Genomic DNA, 18,053 nt, shown 5'->3' on the forward strand with positions numbered 1-18,053 from the left:
CTGACTTGAAAAACATTTATTTCAATTAAATGAAAATTTTGCTTGAATGAGAATGAGGATGACAATGAGGGCCGGAAGATAGCTTGCCAGTTTAAAAATAAATACTAAAAAGGAGTTGACTCTTGCAAACTCAGTTTACCTGTTATTACACTGAGGAAATGTGAAGTTTTTCATTCAATTAAAGTTTAAATAGTTTAAAAGTTTTCATTGAAGTTTAAATAAAGACTTAAGTTTATATGCAAACATTAAACAAACATGCTTTTCTCCACAACAGTTCCTGAACTACTTAACAAATATTAAATATATGTTAACTAAATGAAAGGTAGTGTTTGTTAACAGGCACACCAACAGAAGAGAAAATAAATGGGAAGAGCCACGGGCCAATAACTCCAAAGTCACTCACTATGGAAAATTTAAACCTGGATATGCAGAAAGCTACCAGTTCATTTTATTTTTCCTCAAATTAAAAATAAAAATAATAAAAGTAAAATACTCTCAAATTGGACTAGACTTAGGAAGCAGAGATTTTTAACAAGGTCTCTGTAAGATTTTAGGTCTTGGTCCTGCTCACACATTTCTGGGAACAGAGATTCCATGGCTTTAATCAGATTCTCACAGGCCTCTGTGATCCAAAAGAGACTAAGAATCACCCACTGGTCTGGTAAAAAAAAAAGAAAAAAAATTTTTTTGTGTGTGGAGACAAATTTGTAAGATTCACCAATTTGTAAGATTCAGGCTGGTGAGAGAGAAGAGAAAGACAGGGGATGAATATAGGAAGTGTGAAAGCAGATCCAAATAGGTTTATATCCAGCTTTGGAAAGAAAGCAACTCTTTTTTTTTTTTTGGCCACATCAGGCGGGTTGTGGGATCCTAGTTCCCCGACCAAGGATCGAACCCAGACCCCCTGCAGTGGAAGCATGGTGTCCTAACCACTGGACCATCAGGGAAATCTTAAGAAAGCAATTCTTTGCAATATACTTTAACAATATCTTGCTGAAAGTCACATAAAAATTTTCCTTTGCAATTCTGAAACAAACACCAACTAAAGTGACTGAGGTAGACCCAAAGAAAGAAGTCAACATGGAATTCAAAATTGGTTGTGAATAATCTACATAGGGAATGACAGAGAGATAGCCACAGTTAATTTTAGAATGAGCTGCAAAGAACATTAATTACATGATTAAAATGGACAAAGATGTTCTAGGATAGGTTTTAGGTATTGAGAAATGTTCATCATCTCAGGACAACTGGTCCCTAAAAAAACCTCCTTAAAGTTAATCAACTTTTAATGAGAACTAAATTTCTATAATGATGAGTGGGAAAAAAAGGTTTCTTTGGAGCTTTATCTTAAAAAAATGAAACTAAAAAAATTTTAAAGTTTATTCTCTTAAACTTAAAAAATTTAGGGTATAATTAAAACTAAAGCTAATTCTTAGTATGAGCAAAGAATTACTGATTTTGGGGGGAGTGGTGCTTTTTTCCCCATAAAACTGTGAATTAGTACAATATGACAACATTTATTTCTTATGCAGTAAGCTCAGAAAGAACCATTTTACAAAAACCTCTAAGGGCTTCATCAAATTTCCTGAAGGCCTCTCTTAATGCTTTACTATCCAAATCATACTTCTCTCCCATCTTGTCATTGTCCTAATAAATTTTCTCCTCAACTGTTAACTGCTCTTTAACTGCTCTAACTCTGCCAGATGTTATTTCGTCAATGGTTTTGTGAGTGCTTAGAGTAGATTTTCAAGAAACCTTTCATTCACTTCTTGAAATCCTGAAACTTTTATAAAACTGGCTATTTACTTTGAAATTGATTTTGACATTATTGCTGGGTCAGCAAAAGAACGCCTGACGAAGACTGATGGAATAGGGAGAGATGCTAAAGTTAAGCCGAGCTGCACGTGTGATTGAGGGCTAATTTTATAAGTGATCCATTCATTAGTTAATATTTTCAGGTTATGAAGACATTTGCTTCTCAAACACAACTTTATCACTGTAGGCTTCAGAAAATAGATACTGCACTTGGGTACTGAGGGCATCCCTGTATCTTCTCCAGGGTTCCCAAATATCATTACAGCTTCTTACCCAGTTTGTACTCATCATTAAAACCTTGACGTCGTAAACGTCTAATCAGCTCCAGTTTAGCTAGATGTGGTCCTCGGAGATGGCGAGAACTTTTAGATTCTTCTGTTATCCGATCTTCTATAAATCTCACAGCCTCTTCTGCAGAATAATGTACTTCTCCTTCTAAAGAGCTAGGTATAAACACATGAAAAAGGTATTTTGTGCCTCTATTGTCCATCCTAAAACTTAAAGTCAAGCCAAATTGATTTCAAGAAACAAATGAAAAATAACAGAAAGTACTTTGATAATTATAAAACAACACAAATTAGAATAAAAGAGAAATATGAGCATATTCTGACAGTTAACATGGCATATGATTCCTCCCAATTTTGGCATTTGATTATTGCAGAGTGACTAACGACCTCTACCTCTTTCTTAAAGAATGAATAATTTTGCATATATAAAATATTACCTAATTAAAAACATAAGTAAATTTTATTGCTAGAAAAATGAGGCTGAGAAAAATTAGATGACTTACTTAATATTATAAAGTAAGCCTCAGTTCATAATTGGTATCATAAATCCTATTTTGTTATTCACTTTTTTAAAAGAGCCCATTTATATTTATTGTGCTATTGTCTGTAATAGCCCCCAAAACAGGAATCAGCAACAATACAAGTATCTATCAACAGCAGACAGATTAAATGAATTTGGTACATTTCTAAAATGGAGTTCTCTTAAGTCATTAAAAAGAATTAATCAGATCTGTATGCACCATATATGGAAAGATGCCCAAGATACAGTTTAGGGGGTGAAATACGAAGTTGTAAACCATTACACATAACATAATTGCATTCTTATGTTAAATAAGAATAATTATGTTAGTATATGCATAATATAAATAAATCGGAAGAAAAGACACCAAACTGTCTTTTCCAAATAAATCTGGGAGACACCAAACTGTTATCAAGAGTTATTTCTGTGTCAATTACATCTCAATAAAACTGGAAAAAGAAAAAAATCATCCTGGGATGATAGGAAAACTAGGAACTAACACTTTCCACACCATACATTTCTGTACTAATTTAAGATTTTTACAATGAACACATATTTATTTTAAAATTTAAAAATGGAAAAAGTCTTGCTTTGAAAGAGATACATTATTGAGACAGAAAAAGAGAACTCAATTAGGCTTACAATGAAATCATTTTGCTACACCATACTAAAAAGTGTTGTAATTCAGGAAAGAAGACAACTTACTGTTCACCTTCAGCAGGAGGAGTCCAGGCTTCTTCAATCAGTCGAAAGACAGAATCGAAATAAGTCAGATAGAACTGCCAGTCATCTGAGCTAAAATCAGATTGAATGGTGCACACAGGATTAAACCCAAGTTGTGACAAATCTGCCTGAGGAACCATGTTATTCAACTTATTTTCTAAGTTATATTTTAGTCTTTACTAGGAGAAGCCCAACCTTCCCTCTGGGTTTCTTCTACAGCCCTAAAAGGGCAACAACTCCAGAGGCATTTTCAAAGTCAAACATTTTCAAGAAACTACTCTTTCCTTCAATAAAATGACCAGGTCTAAAAAACTAATATTTTCAGGACTTCCCTGGTGGCCCAGTGGATGAGACTCCGCACTCCCAATGCAGGGGGCCCGGTTCAATCCCTAGTCGGGATGCCGCAACTAAGAAGTCTGCCTGCTGCAACTAAGAAGTCTGCCTGCCACAACAAAGATCCCGCGTGCCGCAAATAAGACCTGGCGCAGCCAAAATAAATTAAAAAAAAAAAAAAAAAAAAGCTCATGCAGCCCTTAATAAAAAACTAATATTCTTAACAGAAAACTCCCCACATTAGTGCTTTCTAGGGGGGCTAAGGGGAGGCTCTCTCTTTTAGACCAATATTGAGTTTGACAAATTAATGACTTTTCAGCATTCATTCTGAATACTTAGCACCCTGGTGGCATAAGTTCCATTACACCTCTTTATTGAAAGATGAAGGCTCATTAAAAACGTTAAAAAAATATCCAGAACACACAACTAAAAGATTTCACTTTATGCCCAGAAATCTCAAAAGATATAGACCAAAAAAATCAATGGTGAGACCTGAAAGCCCCACTCCAGTCTCATAGTCCAAAAAGAAGCATCTACTTACTTTTTCAGTAAGAGGCGCCGAGAAAGGGCATTGCACTCTGGCCACCTGCTCAGCTTCTTGTACATAGCCATGCATTTATTTTCCCGACTCTGAATCTCACTTGTTAACTTCTCTACAATTAAAAGTTATAAAAGTTGGTAAGCTGGTTTCATTTCTGCTCAGAAACCAGAACAAAATCCATATACAAGAAGGAAGCTGTCACATTTTCTTATTCACTCTCTTAGAAAATGGGACCACTATTAGGTACAAACTACTATCTCACTAAAGATTACTTTCCTGAAAAGAAAAATCGTATATTTCTGATACTAAACTTTTTAATCCTTTTCTTCTGTAAAATACAAGGATCCAGAATGTCTTGAGTTGAGGATCTAGTATGTGGGATACACATAAAATCCCAACAGCATCTAAGGACTGGTATATTTAGACCTGATATATTTAGACCATAGACAGACCATCCATACACTTCCAAAACACTGAATAAGCTTGGACTGGAATGAGATGAGAAAGGGGAGATGTTATGAGGAAGATAAAAAAAGAACAGAGATGAATCAAACTCTTCCAACAGCTGGGAACAAAAAAACTAGGACTATATTTCTGAACAAATTAGATATGCCCCGTCCTTTTAGAATGGTTTAGCAGATTAAGGATGCCAACAATTACATTATGAATTTTCTATAGAGAATCTAAATTGTAATTATCCATACAACTACAACCTAACTGAATAAAAACAGAAAGTTGACTTGTACCCACCTGCAAGGAGGCTGAAGTTAGAAAGTAACATTAAAAATAAAAATAAAAACAAAACTCTTCCTACATTTTATATAATTAAAGTAGTTAACTCAGCTACTATTACAGTTTTGTGATAGCACAAAGTCTAGTAAAGGATATACATACTTGTAAAAAACAAAGTCTTTTTAATGGCTGGACCTAATGAGAGTTCTGAGGCTACTCATCTACAGTTAGTTACTCCCAATAACCATAAAGGCACGATTAAAAAAACAGGGTTGTCAAAACGATAACTGCATTCCCACGAATTTCTCCTAAGGAAATCAAAGATGTGTAAATATTTAGGAACCAAAATCTCATAGGTGTCCAAAAATAAGGGAATAGTTAACGCTATCTATGAAGTTCATACAAATCAGTTTTCCAACAACAAAGGAGGAAGTATTTTCACAACAATGGAAAAGAGCTAACTTCTTTAACATGTAAAGTACTCTTGCAAATCAATAAGCAGATTAACCAAATTTTTAGAAATAGGAAAAGGATAAGAAAAAGCAGCTCAGAGGAAAAGAAAATATTAATGGCTTTTAAATAAATGAAGAAATAATTATCCTCCCTCATAACTAAATAAAAACTGTAAGGTATGTTTTACCTATCTCATTGAAAAACATAAAAGGTTTGATATGGGACTTCCCTGGTGGGCCAGTGGCTAAGACTCCACACTCCCAATGCAAGGGGCCCGGGTTTGATCCCTGGTCAGGAAACTAGAGCCCATGTGACGCAACTAAGAGTTGTGCCACATGCCACAACTAAAGATCCCGCACGCGGCAAGGAAGATCCAGCATATGGCAACGAAGACACGGCCCAGCCAAATAAATAAATAAATAAATATTTTTTTAAAAGTTTGATCTAACATTTTGATAACATAGGTGGGTAAATATGCAAAGAAACAGGCCGTCTTACAATCTAATAGCAAATACAGCTGGTGGAAATGCACACTGTAGCCTCTTAGAGGGCAATTTGGCTTATAGCAAAGATGTTCCTTGCAAATAGCCTAAATACCCCTCAAGGATGAGCTATGTAGTAAACTGTCTACGTTTATACTATGGAACATTGGGCAGCCATTAAAGAGAGTGAGGTAGTGAGGTATATCTCTAAGACACACTGTTTAGGTAAAAAAACATAGGGTCTAAGAGTATGCAGAGCAAAGGTCACAAACTCAAATGCCTTCATAGGACAGACAGAATAAACATTTAAAAATTTTAAAGAAAAAAAATATTTAATAAGAACATTGTGCTGAGTAAGATTACTCTTAGGGTCAAGGTACAGTTATGTTCTCAATTGTGGTTTAAAAAAGTAGGGGGCCCCTTTCTGCCTCCGCTGCCACCATGGCACCCGGGAAAAAGTTTGTGGTGAAGGGGGGCAAAAAAAAGAAGCAGGTCCTGAAGTTTACTCTAGACTGTACCCATCCTGCAGAAGGTAGAATCATGGATGCTGCCAATTCTGAGCAGTTTCTTCAGGAGAGAATCAAAGTGAATGGAAAATCTGGGAATCTTGGTGGCGGTGTTGTAACAAACGAAAGAAGCAAAAGCAAGATTACTGTAACTTCTGAGGTGGCTTTTTCCAAAAGGTATTTGAAATATCTCACCAAAAAATATTTGAAGAAGAGTAACTTATGTGATTGGTTACGCGTAGTTGCTAACAGCAAAGAAAGTTAAGGACTGCATTACTTTCAGACTACTCAAGGTGAAGAAGAGGGGCTTCCCTGGTGGCGCAGTGGTTAAGAATCCGCCTGCCAATGAAGGGGACATGGGTTTGAGCCCTAGTCCGGGAAGATCCCACATGCCGCGGAGCAACTAAGCCGTGCACCACAACTACTGAGCCTGCACTCTACAGCCCACGAGCAACAACTACTGAAGCCCACGTGCCACAACTACTGAAGCCCGCACACCTAGAGCCCATGCTCCACAACGAGAAGCCACCGCAATGAGAAGCCCACGCACTGCAACGAAGAGTAGCCCCAGCTCGCTGCAACTAGAGAAAGCCCGCGTGCAGCAATGAGGACCCAAAGCAGCCAAAAATAAATAAATAAATAAATTTATTTAAAAAAAAAAAAAAAAAAGATGAAGAAGAGGAGGAAGATGAGGATTAAAACTCAATTATCTGGGGACCTCCCTGGCAGTCCAGTGGTTAAGACTTCACCTTCCAATGCAGGGGGTGCAGGTTTGATCCCAGGTCAGGTAACTAAGATCCCACATGCCTCATGGCCAAAAAACCAAAACATAAAGCAGAAGCAATGTTGTAACAAATACAAAAAAGACTTCAAAAAAAATGGTCCACATCAAAAAAAAAACCAAAACAAAACAAAACTCAATTATCTGGAAGTATGAGTTCTTGAATAAAACTTAGGACCCCAAAAACAAAAAAAAGGGAAGGGGGAGGGGAAAGATACTACTTTAGAAGGATATACAGAACAGGTAACTGGAGAAGGATGTAGAGGGCAGAGGGTTGGAGATCTGGGGTAAAATCATACTCCTTGAATTTTCTGAATCCATGAATTATTTTCATTCATTCATTCATTCATTCGGCTATGCTGGGTCTTAGATGCGGCACATGGGATCTTCGTTGCCGCATGTGGGATCGTCATTGTAGCATGCGGGATCTTTAGCTGCGGCATGTGGGATCTTAATTGTGGCATGCAGGATCTAGTTCTCTGACCAGGGATCGAACCCAGGCCCCCTGCATCGTAAACGCGAAGTCTTAACCACTGCACCACCAGGGAAGTCCCCATGAATTATTTTCAACTAAAAATTATTTTTTAAAAATAAATACAGAAAAACCTGAAAGAATCTAAAATGATCACAAGTGATTTTTTAAAGACTTTGTATCTTTGTTTCTGTATGTGGAAGAAATTTTCCACAATAAAATTTGTCATGTTTAAATAGAAAAACAAAACAAAAAAAACTTTAAGAAAACTCTAAAAATTACCTCCTAATTTTCCTCTGATGACATCCAAGGCTTCCTGGTACTTTCCCAAACGTTCTAGGATCATATAATAAAGTTCAACCTTACAGAAAAAACAAACAAGAAGTGCAACCATTGAAACTTTTCAATAATAAAAAGATAAGTCATTTGTATGTTTTTTAAAAGCTATCTAACAGAAAAGAACACTATATCTTCAAATAAGATGAAATTAACAGTGAGACTCAGACCATAGTATCTCTCCTGTCTATATCTCAGCAGAGAGTACGTTCTGGAAACATGCTAGAAACAGCTCCTCCACTCATTATACCTAGGCTAGGGAGTTCCAAAGCTTCACATTTACACAAAAGGCAAGAGTGAGGACCCAGTTCTCTAAATGGAATAAAGCAACAGTTCGTAATATTATAACAACATCAAAAACATGCAAATACAAAGTGGGGCTTAAATTACTCACTTCAGCCTCTGCTTCTATCTTGTCCTCTTTTACCATTTTTTCTACCATTCTCTCAGCAAGGGGCAGAAACATCGTTTTTGAGAGGTTTTCATCCTGCGCTGATATAGACTAAAGGAGAAAAGATAAATGTTTGCACTATTTATATTATTACCATGCAGACCATTATTGTGACTTTGGCACATAATTATCAACCCACTATGTCAAATATCAGACCTAATTTGAACTTGCCAAGAAGATACATTAGAGAGTGGTTTGCTTTATAGAAGATTTCTTTACTAAAGATTCTTATCTTATGCATTCTTGAAATACATGTTTCCACAATATGACCTAACTTTTAAATATTAGGCCATTCATACATTTTTTTCTAGAAATATGTTAAGAGGGGATATGTTTATACTATTTAGTATATATAAAGGGTACCAGGTATTCAAAGAGTCAAAAACCTTTGAGATGTCTTCTTGAGACCTTCACATATTAGAAGCGAAATGCCAATTCCTTCTATTTACAGTATGGCTTACTATTAGCTACAGTTACCTTAGCATGATATTAATCATTTTAACATTGCCAAAGATTCTGCTCAGAGCTCATTTACCCCCTGAAAACAACCTTTCAGGGTAGCTATTATGCTTATTTTATAGCTAAACTAAGGTTAAAAGATTCCCCAACAGCTCAAGAGACCTGGTGAAGCCAATGTTTGAAAGCAGACCTGTCTGAACCCAGAGCCTCTCTGTTCTTAACTGCTACATTTTAACTCCTTCCTCCCCATCCTCTCATACACAGTATCTTATTTTGGTACTTATAGCTGCTCTGGGAGATGAGCATCTCCATTCTGCAAAAGAGCAGACTGAGGCTCAGAAAGCAGAAGTGATGAAACAAGGTCACCCAGTTCAATGATCTGTTCAACAACCAACAATAGTGCCTTAAAGACAAACCTCAAGTTAAAATATCAAACATTTCGAGGCTCATACTTGATCAAGTAACCCAGTAATGGATCTAAGATTCAGGGGAAATACACTCTGTGCTACACATAAATAAACCAATATATCAACTCAAAAAGAACACTAAAACTCCTCAACTCAAAAAAATCAACTGACAATATGTCACATCCCTATTTGACACACGCTGCAACACATTACCCAAGATGTTCAGAGGACACATTAAGGACAATTACTATATACAAAAATAAAAACAAATCTCAATCCCATTCTGAATGCCATACTCACTTGCATTATTAAGCTCATCACAGACCAAAAGTAGTAAGGGTTTTTGGGGACAATCTTATATAGAGCCATGCCAGCCTGAAAGAGAGAAAGCCATAAATACTTAATTTAGAAAACATCATACAGAGGGTAATTAATGACCTAGACATGTGGCAAGAAGTTTCCTAGGAAAATAGCAACATGTTTACATATTCTGGTTACTGTAAGTGCCTAGTAACTTGATGGTTGTTCTCTATAGGATAACAATAGAGGTAATCCCAAAGGTGAATTTTTACAACATCAAGAATGATATTTCACCTTTTGAATCAGATTTTCTCAAACTGAAGCCCAGTGTTCCTAGAGAATACTGCAATCCAATATAGTTCTGGTAGACTACCAAGCAAAAACAAAAGTTGGGTTATGAATGTATATCAATAAACTTTACTGAAGCCATTGCACTAATCAGTTATAGTAAAACAAAGAAATCCAGACAGTATATTTAAACTTCAAAATCAGATAAAATTACTCTGACATAATTCAAAAAATAATTCTTAGGTTAGGAAAATATTCAGGTTCTTTCAATATACCATTAATTAGAACTGAACCCTCTCATTGTGAAATGTAGAATATGCAAATACTTAGAAGTAGGAACATGGCACAAAGGAGCAAAGTAGATCTATTCATGTAAAACTGAGAATCTGTCCATAATTGCCAACTAGTAATCAATGCTAAGAACTCTGTCAGCTAATTATCACAGTTACTATTTTATTTTTTAATCTTTTGCCTATCTTCAATCCACTTGAAAAAATACATGGAGCCCCTATTAAGTGGAAGGAAATGTCTATTCCTGCCAAAGATACAAAGATTGAGTCCCGATCCCCAAGGCGAGGGAAAGAGATAAGACAAATATTCAAACGACTAAAATATTCTTGGCAATAAAAATAAACATCCTATACAGGGAATTCCCTGGCAGTCCAGTGGTTAGGACTTGGCACTTCCACCGCCGGGGGCCGGGTTCGATCCCTGGTCAGGGAACTAATAATATCCCACAAGCAAAGTGGCACGGCCAAAGAAAAAAAAAAGAAAACAAAAACAAAAACACCCTATACAAAAACACCACACTAGGGTGTTTCCAAGGAAGGCAAGGTTAGTAAGTTTGTTTATTCCTTTCTTTTTCTTTTTTTAAGGAAAAGTAGGTAAGAGCATTCTCCAAAGTAGCAGTCTTTCAGATGGACCTTGAAGGTGAAACAGAATGTCTATAGGCAAAGATGGGGGGTAAGAATACATACACAGCAAAAAAAAAAAAAAGAATACATATACAAATAATACAATTATTTGGGGTGAATGGATAAGTGAGTGAATCAATTCGAAGTAGGAGCAAAATGAGTAATTAAACAAAAACATTAAAGAAAGAAAAGACATGTGTTGACAAGAACAAGTAGGACATCTAGCTGAAACAAAAAATTAAGAGCAGGAGAAGGGAAAAGGGCTAAAAGGTAGACAGAGGTACCTTTGTTATAAGGCATTCCAAAAGGAGTCTATACAGAGTAAGCGAGTGATATGTATAAATCTATACTCTTCTAGGAAGAGTATTTTAGCAGTACTGTGAAGAAAGAAAATAGGGAGAAAGAAGAGGTGAGGCAATGAAGAACTAAACCAGGATGAGGTAGATCAAATAGAAAAAGAGACCTCAGGGAATTCCCTGGCAGTCCAGTGATTAGGACTCCAAGCTCCCACTGCTGAGGGCATGGGTTCGATCCCTGATCCAGGAACTAAGATCCCGAAAGCCCCATGGCCAAAAAAAAGAAAAAAAAGAGAGAGAGAGAGAGACCTCAAAGACACTGTGTAGGTAGAATCAAGATGATCTGGAGACAAAATGGACATAGAGGATGAGAAGGAGAGTCTAGAAGGGCTTGAGGTCCCTGCTCTTAACACCAAACTGGAGAAATGAAATGGAAAGTGTTAGAAAACCAATTTTATTTGATAACTTGGGGAAAGAAAACATTTTTATAATGACACACAGAAATAAAAAGGAATAGAATATTAAATTAACATGAACTTTTAACATAAAAGAGAAATTTCATGCCCACACCTTACTGTCTTATAGGTGATAGCATTCTGCTGCTACAGAAACCTTTTGACCAGAGAGAAATTTGAAAAACATGGCTGCAAACTGGTGACTCAGAGAATAGGAATGTCACTTACAGAAAAAGGAAAGTCTAGTCACCATATGAATGACTAGCAACTCTTTATTCAAGGTGGTTTTAAATTTACCTGCCAGAGATGATCTGTGGGGCAGAAGTCCTTAAATCTTCTGATTCCCTGGCTTCCCTCCCTCCTACCTCCACCAGTTTATGCAAATCACTCATTTATTTAACAAACGTTTATCATGCAGATGCTCTTATAAGAAGTGAGGATTCAGCAGTGAACAAAACAGAAGCCCTTATGAAACATAACATGTAATTTATAAAATACCTATTACCCCAGACTGACATTCCCCTTTCAAAATAAGCATACATATAAGCTAAGAACTGTAACTACCTTAAGCAGCAACAAAGGCAGAATAAAAATCAGACGTTCCATTCTAAGACATTTAACACTAGAGGACTCCATTCTTCCAATATATTAGACTAAAATAATGCAAAAGCAAGCTATGGTTAAAACATATTAAGAAACCATAACTACTAAGCCACATCAAAGCAATGTCTCCAAAAAGCAAGATGCAAAATTGTATATATCTCTGGCAACATGTAAAGTTAAACCATACAAAAATATAATCTGTTCAAGTGGCAGATTATTTTTTTCCCTTTTTCAAAATTTACCTTAATATTGCTATTGCATGAACTTGTACTTTTTGTTATTTTGTAAGTGTGTGTATAATATATATTTCAAAAATATATTTCGTGGGATCATAAAATTAACACATGCTTAAAAAAAAAAAAAAAGAAAGAACAGAAATTAAGATGGAAAGTATCCACAGCCCTATATCCTGGCAACATTTCGGTACATATACTTAATAAGGAAGGGGGGAGGGGAGGGGAGTGAGAGAAGGCCATTTTACAACCTGCTCTTCTCAATTAACATGTATTGGGAATATCTTTCTATGTCAACAAATAAAGACACACAGTACCACTTGGGGGGGGGGGGTGTTGCATTTTTTTCTACCATATAGGTGAACTATAATTTCTTTAACTGTCTGTATTAATGTACATTTAATATACTTTACTTAAAACATATTCCTAGGGGTTTCCCTGGTGGCTCAGCGGTTAAGAATCCACCTGCCAATGCAGGGGACATGGGTTCGAGCCCTGGTCCGGGAAGATCCCACATGCCATGGAGCAACTAAGCCTGTGCGCCACAACTACTGAAGCCCGCGTGCCTAGAGCCCGTGCTCCGCAACAAGAGAAGCCACCTCAGTATGAAGCCCGTGCACTGCAATGGAGACCCAACGCAGCTAAAAATAAATAAATAAAATAAATTTAAAAACAAAAAACAAAAAACATATTCCTAGAAGTAAAAATGATACTAAGGATTTATATGTATATATGTTAGTGTTGCCAATTTAAAAAATATATACCCATTTTACAATAAAAGAAAAATTATAATCTGTGAATATTTTTCCTGAGAACATATCAATACTCCAACAATAAATAAAATAATGATAAAATTTCTTCAAAGAATTACATTTGGGCCAAAAAAAACTCTTCCAATTTAAAAACTTACATAAGCAAATACAAAAATTGATTTGAAAGAGAAAGGGTTTATCTTAATATAGTATCTTCCACCCTCCCTGGTCTACCTGTCTATTGTTATAGTTTGATATTTCAAGTAAACAAGACAAAATAAAAATCCAAGTAGGAAAGCTCAGCCTTCCGAACATATTATACCCACAAACAAAGCATTTCTTTAAAAAGTCTAGCTTGACATCATAACCCTTTATGAGCTTAAGAGTGCAAATTTCATTTCTCTGGGATATCAGTTGTATGCACCTATTAGTCCAAATGTATCCAAATGAGGCTCCTTCACATGTATACAAGGAGCACCTAAAATGTGCTAACTGGCAGATAAGCTGCATCCAGAGGAAAAAAAAAACAAACAAGCATTCCAAGCAATAGGGATTTTCCCCCCATGGATTTAAAAATCTTAGCAGGCTATATAAACAGTTAAATTTACAAAATAGATGTAAACTTTTACAGTTAATCCTTTTATAGTCTGTTCATTTTTTGCTCTAGGATTTCTGCCCATTTTCTGAAAATATAACAGCAATCTGATGCAGTGAGACAATCTGCAGCCAACTTACCAGAACCAAACAAAACATACCATCAGGCCACAAAGGAACAATCACATTTCCCAAAGAAAACATTTAAAGAACTTGAATAATTGTTCATCTTTAAAACACACACAAAAAATAACTGGCTGATCTCCACACACAAATACATAGATTCACTTCTACACATATATGCAAACACACACATGCAGACACACATACCACTGCAGTTAAACCACATTAATAGAAAATCCTGCAGCCCAGGAGGTTTGGGCATCAAGTTACCTGTTGCATTTTCTTGTATTCGCCCACTCTGGCATAGGCCATGAAGAGGTGAGAGTGATATTCCTCACTATTGGGAACTTTCTTCACAGCTGCCTCATAAAGTTTTGTGACTAACTCCGCTAAAACAAAGAGAAATAGAATTTTCTTTAATTACTGAAATATAACAAATCTTAACAGCATTTAATTTTTTTCCTATTTGGAGGAAATAGATGTCTCCTATCATTAAGGAAGAAGAAAGTATTTGCTTTGCCTCATCTGCTCATTACTCTTACCTTGCTTAGGTGTTTTCCGATGAAGCATGGAATAGGTCAGACCTCCCCATGACGTTTACAATGAACAAGACCCTCCAGGATCTATCTAGCCTTTCTGCCTTCTTCCAAACTCTTCCCTCCTGCACTTCATGCTCTAGCTACATCAAACTACTTGTAGTTCCACTAGATTCCCTGTGTTGTATCAGACCTCCATGACTTTAACAGTGTTCCCTCTGCCTGGATCCCCCTTTCCTCTCTTTTCTACTGAGTGAACATCATCCAAGACCCAGTTCAAATGTAATCCTTCCTTGAACACGATCTTTGCTCCTCCATCCCAGTTTGATCACTGCTTCCTTCTGCCATCTTTAAATCTTTTAAATAACGCTCTTATACAATTTATTAATACATAATGCAACATACTATCTACTGATCTATGTTTCCTCATAGACTATGAGTAACATGAAAGCAAAGAATACCTTTCATCTTTGACTCTGATACAATACTTGTCATAGAAAAACATTCAACCAATACTTGTAGGATAGATAATTATTTTTTTGAAACGCTGGGAGAGAATCCATACCCCTAAATCAACATAATCCCTAAATAATCAGATATAATACCTCAACTCTTAAGTTTTATCTTTTATAAGAATGAAACACAAAACTGAACTATAAAATAACATTTTCTGCCTGCTAGGTTGGCAAAAATTTTATTTTATTTTTTCCAGTTTTACTGAGAAACAATTGACAAAAGCTGTATATTTTTAGGAGTACAACATGATGGCTTGATGGCAAAATTTTTTAAGTCTAAGAATACCAATGGGGCTTCCCTGGTGGCGCAGTGGTTGGGAGTCTGCCTGCCGATGCAGGGGACACGGGTTCGGGCCCTGGTCTGGGAGGATCCCGCGTGCCGCGGAGCGACTGGGCCCGTGAGCCACAATTGCTGAGCCTGCGCGTCTGGAGCCTGTGCTCCGCAACAGGGGAGGCCGCGATGGTGAGAGGCCTGCGCACCGCGATGAGGAGTGGTCCCCACTTGCCGCAACTGGAGAAAGCCCTCGCACAGAGACGAAGACTCAACACAGTCATAAATAAATAGATAAAAGAACGTGAATTTCTTTAAAAAAAAAAAAAAAAAAAAAGCAAACTGGGCTATTCATTTCAGTAACAGTCAAGTGGTCTTAGTTTGCATAAAAAAAAAAAGAATACCAATGACGGGACTTCCCTGGTGGCGCAGTTGTTAAGACTCTGAGCTCCCAATGCAGGGGACCTGGGTTCGATCCCCGGTCAGGGAACTAGATCGCACATGCATGCTGCAACTAAGAGTTCACATGCCACAACTAAGGATCCCACGTGCCGCAACTAAGGAGCTGGCGAGCTGCAACTATGGAGCCTGCCTGCTGCAACTAAGACCCAGAGCAAATAAATAAATAAATAAATAAATATCACATTAATTTAAAAAAAAAAGAATACCAATGACAAGGATGTGGAACTCTGGAACTCTGATACACTGCTAATGGGAAGGTAAATTTAGAAGACAAGTTGACACCATGTTTATCTTTAGGCTGAACCTACACATACCCTATGACCTAGCACCTCTACTCTAGATTCTAGTGTAGTCACCCAGTGAAGTATCTGTGGCAGTAAACATGAATTAACTACAACCACTTGGATATTAGATGAAAAGTGCAAGTCACAGAAAATGTACAGCATGAATCCATTTATATTAAGTCCAAAATAAGTGAAACTACTAATGTATTACTTAGAAAAACAAATGTGATAAAGATTTAAAGACAAGCAAGAGAATAAAAAATATTCAGGATAGCAAATCCCTCTTAGGAATTAAAGGGGAAATGAGATTGATGAAGGACACACAGGGAGTCTTCTTAGTACAGACATACCTCATTTTATTGCACTTCCCTTTACTGTGCTTTGCAGATATTGTGTGTTTTACAGATTGAAGGTTTGTGGCTAAGCCTTGCATCTAAGCAAGTCATTGGCACCATTTTTCCAACAGCATTTGCTCACTTTGTGTCTCTGTGTTACATTTTGGTAATTCTCACAATATTTCAAACTTTTTCATTATTATTGTATTTGTTATGGTGATCTATGACCAGTGATCTTTGAAGTTACTACTGTAATTGTTTGGGGGCACCACAAATCACAACCATATAAGACCTTGAACTTAATCAACAAATATGTGTGTGTTCTGACTGCTCCACTATCTGGCCGTTCCCATCTATCTCTCTCTCCTCAGGCTTCCCTATTTTTTGAGACACAACACTGAAATTAGGCCAATTAATAACCCTACAATGGCGTCAAGTGAAAGGAAGAGTGCCACATGTCTGGCACTTTAAATCAAAAGCTAGAAATGATTAAGCATAGTGAGGAAGGCATGTCGAAAGCCAAGACAGGCTGAAAGCTAGGCCTCTTGTGCCAGTTAGCCAAGTTGTAAATTCAAAGGAAAAGTTCTTGAAGGAAATTAAAAGTACTACTCCAGGGAATTCCCTAGAGGTCCAGTGGTTAGGACTCCGACCTTCCACTGCAGGGAACACAGGTTCAACATCTGTTCGGGGAACTAGATCTCACAAGCCGTGAGGCACGGCCAAAAAAAAAAAAAAAAGTACTACTCCAGTGAACACATAAATGATAAAAAAGTGAAACGGAGAAAGTTTTAGTGGTCTGGATAGAAGATCAAACTAGCCACAATATTCCCTTAAGCCAAAGCCTGACCCAGAGCAAGACCCTGACTCTCTCTTTAATTCTATGAAGGCTGAGAGAACTGGGAAACCAAAAAATTCATATGACTCACTTTACTGCAATATTCACTTTAATGTGAAACCAAACCCACGATACCTCCAAGGTATGCCTGTACTGATAATGCTCTATTTCTTAAATTGCGTGGTAGGTTTATGAATGTTCATTTATTCCACATCAAATGTTCTATTGCTACATAAAACATATTCTTCTATAATATGTATTATTAAAGATATGTATTTCATAATAAAATATTTAAGAAATCAACAATGAAAAACTTTGTTTATAGATGAAACTAGGCAGACTATCTAGGATATGCTTAGAAATAATCTGGCAGGCAGAGGGGTATACATAAAATTGACCATGTCTCAATAACTGCTGAAGGTGAGAAATGGACACAAAGGGATTTATTATGCTATTCTCTGTTTCTATGTTTGAAATTTTCCATATTAAAAAGTGGAAAAAAAGGCAACTCTTTCATTTAGCAAATCAAAATGCCATAAATGAAATTCAAGTCCTCATTCCAATTCAAGGATCCTAATACATGTAAAATATCCACTCTGCCTACAGCCTTTGCAAGCCATGGTTAATGCATTTTTTACCTGTTGCCATCCATCAAATCATGAGTGATAAGTAAATAAGACAAACAGAGAACTCAGAAATACCCAAAAAATTAAGCACAGTTTTAAAAACAATGAAAAGAAAGAAACATACGTCGATGCATCTCCCGGTAAAGAATAGTCAGTGCCTGCAGCGAGTTGTCGTCTGTGGGTTCAAGGGCTGCCACCTCCTGCGCCAAGATGAAGGCTTCCTCTTGCTTTCCAGTTCTCTGTAAACCAATTGCCTTTAAAACCTGATAGAAAGAAAAGACAAATGAGTTTTAAAAGGACAGAAAAGGAAATATGAACCAGAGAAAGCCAATT

General features: G+C 36.7%; 1 protein-coding gene and 1 pseudogene across 5 annotated transcripts in view; one reads left to right on the forward strand and one right to left on the reverse strand.

Moving 5' to 3' along the window:
- The window catches only part of NAA25 (N-alpha-acetyltransferase 25, NatB auxiliary subunit), a 74,268-nt gene that overhangs the window by 43,555 nt on the left and 12,660 nt on the right, over positions 1-18,053 (reverse strand). For all 4 annotated transcript variants that reach the window (XM_082353671.1, XM_082353669.1, XM_082353668.1 and 1 more), the window contains exons 3-10: positions 17,845-17,983; positions 14,127-14,245; positions 9,599-9,673; positions 8,376-8,483; positions 7,928-8,006; positions 4,220-4,331; positions 3,328-3,417; positions 2,089-2,258 (exon numbers count right to left, since the gene is read on the reverse strand). In XM_082353671.1, coding sequence (XP_082209797.1) covers positions 2,089-2,258; positions 3,328-3,417; positions 4,220-4,331; positions 7,928-8,006; positions 8,376-8,483; positions 9,599-9,673; positions 14,127-14,245; positions 17,845-17,983 — 892 coding nt within the window. The remainder of the gene's footprint in view (positions 1-2,088; positions 2,259-3,327; positions 3,418-4,219; positions 4,332-7,927; positions 8,007-8,375; positions 8,484-9,598; positions 9,674-14,126; positions 14,246-17,844; positions 17,984-18,053) is intronic.
- On the forward strand, positions 4,339-7,080 carry LOC309610633 (large ribosomal subunit protein eL22 pseudogene; annotated as a pseudogene). The gene is made up of 2 exons (XR_014249742.1): positions 4,339-6,685; positions 7,063-7,080. The product of XR_014249742.1 is annotated as a large ribosomal subunit protein eL22 pseudogene (transcript).

Source organism: Balaenoptera borealis, assembly GCF_965194805.1.
Source record: "Balaenoptera borealis genome assembly, chromosome: 14".
NCBI classification, from domain to species: Eukaryota; Metazoa; Chordata; class Mammalia; order Artiodactyla; family Balaenopteridae; genus Balaenoptera; species Balaenoptera borealis.